A 9271-nucleotide genomic window follows, 5' to 3' on the forward strand; every position below is an offset into this window, starting at 1 on the left:
GCCATCTGGCTGAAAAGTTTGGAGACCCCTGACGTAAACCAATGCAACTCTGCACTGTTAATAGACATAGCAAGGGAACTAACTGGATAATTAGCCATGTTCAGCAAAGTAAAAATAAATAAATCACTAATGGTGTGCTTCCGTAATTATAATAAAAAGAAAAAAAAAGGAATGCTTTGTTACAATCACAACTGATACTAACCTAATTATATATATATATATATATATATATATATATATATATATATATATATATATATATATAATCCACCTAGGCATTAGCCAGAGAAAATATCACGTATACAAACATACAATACACGACAAGTGTGAAGACGCCCTACTACAAGTCTACCTGTATGATGAGCATCCCATTGGTCAGGCTAAAGGCTGGGTTACAGACATTCTTCGCTACTCTCTCTCCTAACGTTACCATGGGAACCCAGTACGGGGTCAATTCGTCCGCAGTTACTGTAAACCTCTGTAAGTTATCATAGTGTGATGCATTGATCCATTGCATCTATGATGTAATGTGATTTATGTTTAGCTTAAAGGAGTTACCGGTTTTTGATGTGAATTCAGAGCTTGGCCTGTCTATTTGGTAAACTATCGGATATTGTCATCGATATATTAGGTTTTCCTAGCTAGTCCGCATTGTTTTTTTTTAATCGAGTAAATTATAATAAACCAAAATATGAAATTATTAGCAGTTAGATCGAATTTTTAGATTCTTTTAAATTGTTTTTAATGTATTCTAAACAAATCAAGATCTGTATCGTTGTTTTAATTTTGAGAGTGTAGTAATAAAAAAAAATAGGTATTATGGGAAAACAAACAGGGTCTAAACTAATCTGAAATGTCACCGATATATCTCTATGTTTGTGTATGTTAACCTTACAATAATGCCCTCAGCTCTGCCCACATCTGCCCTGCAGACAGACTGCCCAGGTGAGAGCGATTACCTCAGGGTGGGGCAGATGTATGTCTGCACCTGCAGGAGAACCAGCCTGGGGAACCCACCTGGTCAGGTGCAGTGGGTGACCTCTGATGGACAGGTCATGGGTGTGAGTGCAGAGGACGGCAGTTGGTCGAAGCTAAATATAACCTACAGCCTGAGCAGTGAGTAATCGCTTAGGCATGTTGAATCGCTTATAGACGTTTATCCATTGTCTCTTATTTTTAATTTTTCTTTTTTTCTCTGGTAAAAATGTTGATAGGTCTAGCGTTTATTGATATAATCAATAATGACACAGGCATAAAAAAAAAGAAATTGAATCGATCATCGGTGGATGAGTCATTATTCTCTTTTAGGCCACCATAACTGTGGCATGGTAAGTTAATCAAAGAAAACAAACTTTGTAATAATAAAATATTTACCCCCAGATGCCGTCTACATTTGCAGTGGCGTTTCTGCATTGGGTCGCGAAAATTCGCTCAACATTTTACGTCTCAAGTTTCAAGGCAAGTAACTCTTTTAGACTAGAGTACAAAGAAAGCAATTTTTATATTGCGAAAAGAGAAAGTAATTAAAATTCTACTTACGTCACAAGGTCTGGATGTTTGTGGGTAGGTGCTGGATAGGTGCTGGGTAGGTGCTGGGTAGGTGCTGGGTAGGTTCTGGGTGGGTGCTGGGTGAGTGCTGGGTAGGTGCTGGGTGGGTGCTGGGTAGGTGCTGGGTAGGTGCTGGGTAGGTTCTGGGTGGGTGCTGGGTGTGTGCTGGGTGGGTGCTGGGTAGGTTCTGGGTGGGTGCTGGGTGGGTACTGGGTAGGTTTTGGGTGGGTGCTGGGTGGGTACTGGGTAGGTTTTGGGTGGGTGCTGGGTGGGTGCTGGGTGGGTGCTGGGTAGGTTCTGGGTGGGTGCTGGGTGGGTACTGGGTAGGTTCTGGGTGGGTGCTGGGTGGGTACTGGGTAGATTCTGGGTGGGTGCTGGGTGGGTGCTGGGTAGGTTCTGGGTGGGTGCTGGGTGGGTGCTGGGTGGGTGCTGGGTGGGTGCTGAGTAGGTTCTGGGTGGGTGCTGGGTGGGTACTGGGTGGGTGCTGAGTAGGTTCTGGGTGGGTGCTGGGTGGGTGCTGGGTAGGTTCTGGGTGGGTGCTGGGTGGGTGCTGGGTGGGTTCTGGGTGGGTGCTGGGTAGGTTCTGGGTGGGTGCTGGGTGGGTGCTGGGTGGGTGCTGGGTGGGTGCTGGGTAGGTTCTGGGTGGGTGCTGGGTAGGTTCTGGGTGGGTGCTGGGTAGGTTTTGGTGGGTGCTGGGTAGGTTCTGGGTGGGTGCTGGGTGGGTGCTGGGTAGGTGCTGGGTAGGTTCTGGGTGGGTGCTGGGTGGGTTCTGGGGGGTGCTGGGTGGGTGCTGGGTAGGTTCTGGGTGGGTGCTGGGTGAGTGCTGGGTAGGTGCTGGGTGGGTGCTGGGTGGGTTCTGGGGGGTGCTGGGTGGGTGCTGGGTAGGTTCTGGGTGGGTGCTGGGTGGGTTCTGGGGGGGGGGGGGAGGTTCTGGGGGGGAGGTTCTGGGGGGGGGAGGTTCTGGGAGTGTTGGTGTTCACGGCACATGTTCGCAAAATTTGTTAGTCGAGACAAAAAATGAGAGGCATTTAATATGACTACGTAGAGTTTTAGTTCCTTTTACGAATCGCAGTTAGGTATCGAAGGAAGTGAACGCACATTTTTTTGCAAGACTTTCTCTAGGTTTAACCTCGGACATGTTTTTGTCTTCCTAGAATTAATTTACCCTCACGTTAATGTAGTGCTAAGAATACGATGGTTAAACCACCAGCTTTAGTTTTCTTGTTATTTCCTCAGGTAAAAGTGAAGTTCTGTCTTTCACTGTGAACGGACAAAGTGGTCGAGTATCTACTCACCTGGGTGACGTCACAGAGTTTACCTGTACAGCATCCGGTAGTCCCCCACCCCAGGTGTCCATAACACGAACACGTGGTGTGTCCGTGGTGGCGACAGAGGAGAGTACCACCAGCATCCATCACGTGATACCAAGCTTCACGTGCGATGATGTAGATGAGTACATCTGTCAGGTGCAAAACGGGGACGGGGTCAGACAAGCCAGCAGTGTCGTTGTTGGTTCTAGCTGTGAGTAGTGTCGTTGTTGGTTCTAGCTGTGAGTAGTGTCGTTGTTGGTTCTAGCTGTGAGTAAAATAGTGTCGTTTTTTTCTCTTTTTTTTCACTTTTTTTTGCCTCATACATGTAATTTACAGCGTCAGTTGTGTGTGTTCGCTTTAGTATTACAGTTTTCATCATAATGCATATAAATTTGTTTTTTTTGTTGTTTTTTTATATATATAAATTTATGTTTAAGAAATGACCATTTCAAAACTAATCAAAAATGTTGAAATTAATGAAGACATTCAGCCTAGCTTCGCTTAGGTTTTCAGAAAACTTAAGGCTTCTTTAATAATATAAATTTAATATTTTATTGAATTAACTTTTGTAATTAATTTTTACAATTAAAGTGCAATACATAACGTTAGTAAAAACGAAATAGTTATTTAAAAGAATGCTATACTTCGTGATTTTTTTCTTTTCTTTAAAAAAAGTATAAAAGTTATTTTAAAAGTATTACTTTAGATAGTAATCTCCCCTGTACATAGACCAAATGACGTAGCCTTTGTTTACTTTTTCGCAAACCATTGTCTATATCAGGGGTTCCCAACCCTGTGCCCGCGGGCACCATAGCGCCCATTGAACGATTCGTATGTGCCCACCTCTCACTATTCGACAGATACAGAATTTTTTTCATAAACTTTATTTTAAAATATGATTTGTTACAGTTTTAATTTTTTTTGACTGCCTAGGTTTATTAAATATGTTCGATACTTGTCCCAACTTGTCTAGCGGCGAGCCAGACTGCACTATTTACGCTAGCCTGGAACGGCTAGTGCCATTTGAATCATTTTTTCGGTTCGACATATTTATTCGAATCATTGTTTACAAACATGAACTTAATAAAATCAAGATATAGATCTCAACTCACAGATCTTTATGATTGTCTGCTAACAGGATAATCTTCATACGCTCCTAATTATGAAGCTCTGACCAATGAAATGCAATGCCAAAGATCACATGGACTTTATTATATTTTTTAATTAAATCTTTTCTTTGTATTTATGTGTTTTGTTTACTTTCTTTACGTTTTGTAAATACATTTCTCTCTGTGTATGCACTTTTAAAAAAAATGCCAAATAATTTTATTATTTGAAACATTTTTGTTTATTATTTATTAATACATTATGACAATAAGAAAATAAGAACATACATTATGGGAAAATGACAAGTTATGGAAGGAGTTTGTCGATTTAAAATAGGTGGTGCCCGCCACCCTACCGATATTTTAGAATGTGCTCTAGAGTAAAAAATGGTTGGGAACCCCTGGTATATATAAGAAAATATCAAGGGATGGGGGATCGTTCGTAAAAAGTTTTATATATATATATATATAGATCAAATTACGAGAATTTCACTCGTGGTCATCTCTCGAGGGCTTTGAGTCAAACCGACAGTTTTTTTTTTCCATACGGCCTAACCACTTATCTAGGTGCATGCAAAAAATTAGCCTGATGTACAAAGGGTGAGTACCATGAAATCGTTGTTGAAATTACCCTCTGTTTTTCACATAAAATACAAAGGTTAATTAGGGAATTACAACCAGTCCGTTTTGACCACTTTAGGAAGTTTTCCAAGATGAGGCGCGTTTTTTCCGACACCGACACCCCTAGGTGTTCTTCTATCACCTCACAAAATATCAAGGGGGTCGTTCGACAAAATTGTTTTTTTGTAATTTAGCTCATATAAAGAGAATTTTACTCGCGGTCACATTTTAGCCCTCGTCGAGGGCTTTGAGTCAAACCGACAGTTTTTTTTTCCATACGGCCTAACCATTTATCTAGGTGCATGCAAAAAATTAGCCTGATGTACAAAGGGTAAGTACCGTGAAATCTTCGTTGAAATTACCCTCTGTTTTTCACATAAAATACAAAGATTATATAGGGAAATACGACTGGTCAGTTTTGACCCTTTTCTAGATTTTTCCCGGATATTGCGAGTTTTTTCTGACACCCCTAGGCGTTTTCCTACCACCTAACAAAATATCAAGGGGGTTCGTTGGGCAAAAGTAATATAGCCCATAAAGGTGCCGGTCAGCCGAGGTCAGTTTTGACCCCTCATTGTGGACTTTGCGGCCAACCGGCACCGTCCCCCGTGTTCTGTTGTTCCAACATGAGCCCTATCGGCACCCGACAACTTTGATTTATATACATAGAATATATTTTTATAAAATATTGAAAAATAATGTAACATTGATACAATTCGTTAGAAAATTTGTTTAAGTTACTTAATGTATGGCCGACGTCTAATCTGAATAGACCTAGTTGTATTATATATTTTTGTTTTAAAAAACTAAAATCACACGTGTGTACACACCAGTCGATTTTCTTGTCCACATCAGGTCCGTGTAAGCTTCAGCCAAACCAACCAAGTTCTGTCAACCTAACAGTCAGTGTTGGAGGGAACGCCTTACTGACTGTCCACCTCTTCTGCAGTCCCAAACCGGATGTGTTCACTTTGACCTTCACCTTGGGCGGGTCGCAGTTTGAAATCAACCGTCAGCGCTACTCAGTCATGTACCAGGAGGAAACTCCGTTCTACGGCGGTGCCAACTTAGCCATGTACGACATGCAGGATGGAGACTTCCGTCAGTACACTCTGACCGTGGACAACGGGGTGGAGAATTCATTGAAGTTTTTTTTCTCTTTGACTAAAAAAAGTAGCAGTAAGTATATTTTTTTGCAATCATAATATAATGCATTAACTTGAAATTGAAGACATGGTATGTTATCAGTAGCGTGACAAGTAGAATAAAAATATAAGCAAGTATATAAGGTAGTGTCGTCGTTCAATGCACAAATTACATGGTTTGTTTTTTCCGCTGGAAACAATTAATGCACTCAAAGGAATTAAATCCTTAAGGACACCATGAATCTGAGCTCCCCCCCCCCCATGTGACCGCCAACTCCCCCACCCCATGGGACCGCAAATTCTCCCACCCCATGGGACCGCCAACAAACCCACCCCATGTGACCGCCAACTCCCCCACCCCATGGGACCGCCAACTCCCCCACCCCATGGGACCGCCAACTCCCTCACCCCATGAGACCGCCAACTCCCCCACCCCATGAGACCGCCAACTCCCCCACCCCATGGGACCGCCAACTCCCTCACCCCATGAGACCGCCAACTCCCCCACCCCATGGGACCGCCAACTCCCCCACCCCATGAGAACAAAACTCCACAACCTATAAGACCGCCAACTCCCCCACCACATGGGACCGCCAACTCCCTCACCCCATGAGACCGCCAACTCCCCCGCCCCATGAGACCGCCAACTCCCCCACCCCATGGGACCGCCAACTCCCCCACCCCATGGGACCGCCAACTCCCTCACCCCATGAGACCGCCAACTCCCCCACCCCATGAGACCGCCAACTCCCCCACCCCATGAGAACAAAACTCCACAACCTATAAGACCGCCAACTCCCCCACCCCATGGGACCGCCAACTCCCCCACCCCATGAGAACAAAACTCCACAACCTATAAGACCGCCAACTCCCCCACCCCATGGGACCGCCAACTCCCTCACCCCATGAGAACAAAACTCCACAACCTATAAGACCGCCAACTCCCCCACCCCATAGGACCGCCAACTCCCCCACCCCATGAGAACAAAACTCCACAACCTATAAGACCGCCAACTCCCCCACCCCATGGGACCGCCAACTCCCCCACCCCGTGAGAACAAAACTCCACAACCTATAAGACCGCCAACTCCCCCACCCCATGGGACCGCCAACTCCCCCGCCTCATGAGAACAAAACTCCACAACCTATAAGACCGCCAACTCCCCCACCCAATGGGACCGCCAACTCCCCCACCCCATGAGAACAAAACTCCTTAACCTATAAGACCGCCAACTCCCCCACCCCATGGGACCGCCAACTCCCCCACCCCATGAGAACAAAACTCCACAACCTATAAGACCGCCAACTCCCCCACCCCATGGGACCGCCAACTCCCCCACCCCATGAGAACAAAACTCCACAACCTATAAGACCGCCAACTCCCCCACCCCATGGGACCGCCAACTTCCCCACCCTATGTGACCGACAACAACCCCACCCAATGGGACCGCCAACTCCCCCACCCCATGGGACCGCCAACTCCCCCACCCCATGAGAATAAAACTCCACAACCCCAGCAGACATCGTTTACGGGGCTCCACCCCTTATTAATATCGGTTCTGTCTCTGCTAGATGGGTTGCTTTACCCAGCTAACGAGGTTCGTCTGTTTGGGGAATCAAGCATTTTAGGTTACTGTCACAGGCCTTTCTCCTACCTTTTATATTACACATACGAAATCAAAAGACAAGCCTTCTTTTACAGTTTTTCATATTTATTTCGTTTTCACACAGGCCGCATGTTCAGCCAAGCTACGCCATCTTCTTGCCTCCTCTCTCACTTCTTCCTTTCGCGTATGCGCACAGCCACTGTCTCCCAGATGCAATCTCGCCCCTCTCAACAAAACACACTCCCAAGATACAATCCACCAACATTTCACTGTTATAGTTACCAACTGTTCGCAATCCTAACCGACCACGACGTCTCCTCTCACACAAGGCCTAGTTTAAAACTGCTATAGATAGATCATTTCATAACATAGTATATATACATATATATATATATATATATATATATATATATATATATATATATATATATATATATATATATATATAATTATTCCTTCCTTTCTACCTGTTCAGTGGAAGAGGACAATGGCAGAGTTGTAGGACTAGCAATCGGCTTGACTCTGACAGCATTGGCTATCATTATTCTTTCTCTTTTCGTCCTTTGGTTTTATAAACGAAGAAGAAGAAATAATTCCGAAAACCCAGAACCTTCTAGAACTCAAATTAACTATATCAGCAGCCCTATTATCGCAGATGGTGTTAGCAATGGAGGTAAATCATCTTTTGTAATCATTTTACGATTGTGTAAATGTAATTTAAAACCAACACTGTTATCAGATTTTTGAACATTGTTCTACCGTCCTTGTCTTTCTACTATATCCAATCGGAATGAAGAAAGATGGAAGGGAATTGTTTTTTGTTTGGTTAGTTTTTGGTCTAAATACTGCCCTAAAATTATTACAATTTTTTTTCTTCGCAAAGGATATCATGTCTATGAAGATGTGGATGCCAATAATGGATACGTCTCTATAGATAACAGCAGTGGGGAGAGCCTGTACATAAGCCCAAGATTGTCCAACGTTTAACGAATAAGAATTTTATAAACCGACTCAACAATAGGCGATTATCTAATGGATTTTCTTTTTCCCTTCAAGAGCATTTTAAAATTCATAATTTATCGAATAAATATGCTTTGTTGTTCTTAGATATTGATTATATACACTTTAACTCAAATCTTAGTCGCTAATATTGCGATTTATTGCAGAACATTTATAATTCAATTCTCACTATAAAATCAAATGTCTGAAGAAAGAAGTTAACATAGTTAGTTAGTACTAGTTATTTGTATTTGGTTTGTACTGTAATATTGTCACTGTAAAACTCATTTTACGTAGGCGTCCTCATTAGATTTTAATTACCGTGAGACCTATGACACTTTGACGTCGATGGTTGAGGGTGAGTGTGGGTATAAGGGCTCTATCCCCACCAACGTATGCCACAATCACTTCAGTTTATATACCTACTTTGTTGCGCTTGAATTTCGTAATGTAGTTTTATTCAATTTATCTTTTTGAAAATATATGAAGCATAATTTTTATCATTACTAAGAAACAGTGATATATATATATATATATATATATATATATATATATTAGAAAAGTTGCTTATCAATTGACTATACTTCATGTTATTTACTTTCTTTATAAAGAAAGAGTAGTATCAAATGCTGGAGTAGGAAGTCATTCAAATCAACGTATAAAACCTGAAGTAGAACGTTTTAGTGGGTGTATAAAAACAGTTATTCTATTTGATCCATTATTTTAATGTCTCTTTCGCTTACATGGAAGATATGCCATGTGTTATGATTATATTACCATTGTTTAGTCGACATGAACATCATAATCTAGTTATAAAAATATATGAAGCATAATTTTTATCATTACTAAGAAACAGTGATATATATATATATATATATATATATATATATATATATATATATATATATATATATATATATATATATATATATATA

At 42.2% G+C, this 9271-nt stretch overlaps 1 protein-coding gene across 1 annotated transcript; it reads left to right on the top strand.

Annotated features, from left to right (window-relative positions):
• Positions 1 to 899: 899 nt before the first annotated feature.
• Positions 900 to 8477, top strand: LOC131943173 (uncharacterized). Its single transcript, XM_059303186.1, has 5 exons — positions 900 to 1116; positions 2785 to 3069; positions 5441 to 5764; positions 7813 to 8010; positions 8221 to 8477. Exons 1-5 carry the CDS (start codon positions 900 to 902, stop codon positions 8322 to 8324), a joined length of 1128 nt encoding a protein of 375 aa, XP_059159169.1. The 3' UTR covers positions 8325 to 8477.
• Positions 8478 to 9271: the final 794 nt, after the last annotated feature.

Source organism: Physella acuta, unplaced genomic scaffold (assembly GCF_028476545.2).
Source record: "Physella acuta isolate Inbredline_101_S28 unplaced genomic scaffold, ASM2847654v3 ptg000445l, whole genome shotgun sequence".
Classification (NCBI taxonomy): Eukaryota; Metazoa; Mollusca; class Gastropoda; family Physidae; genus Physella; species Physella acuta.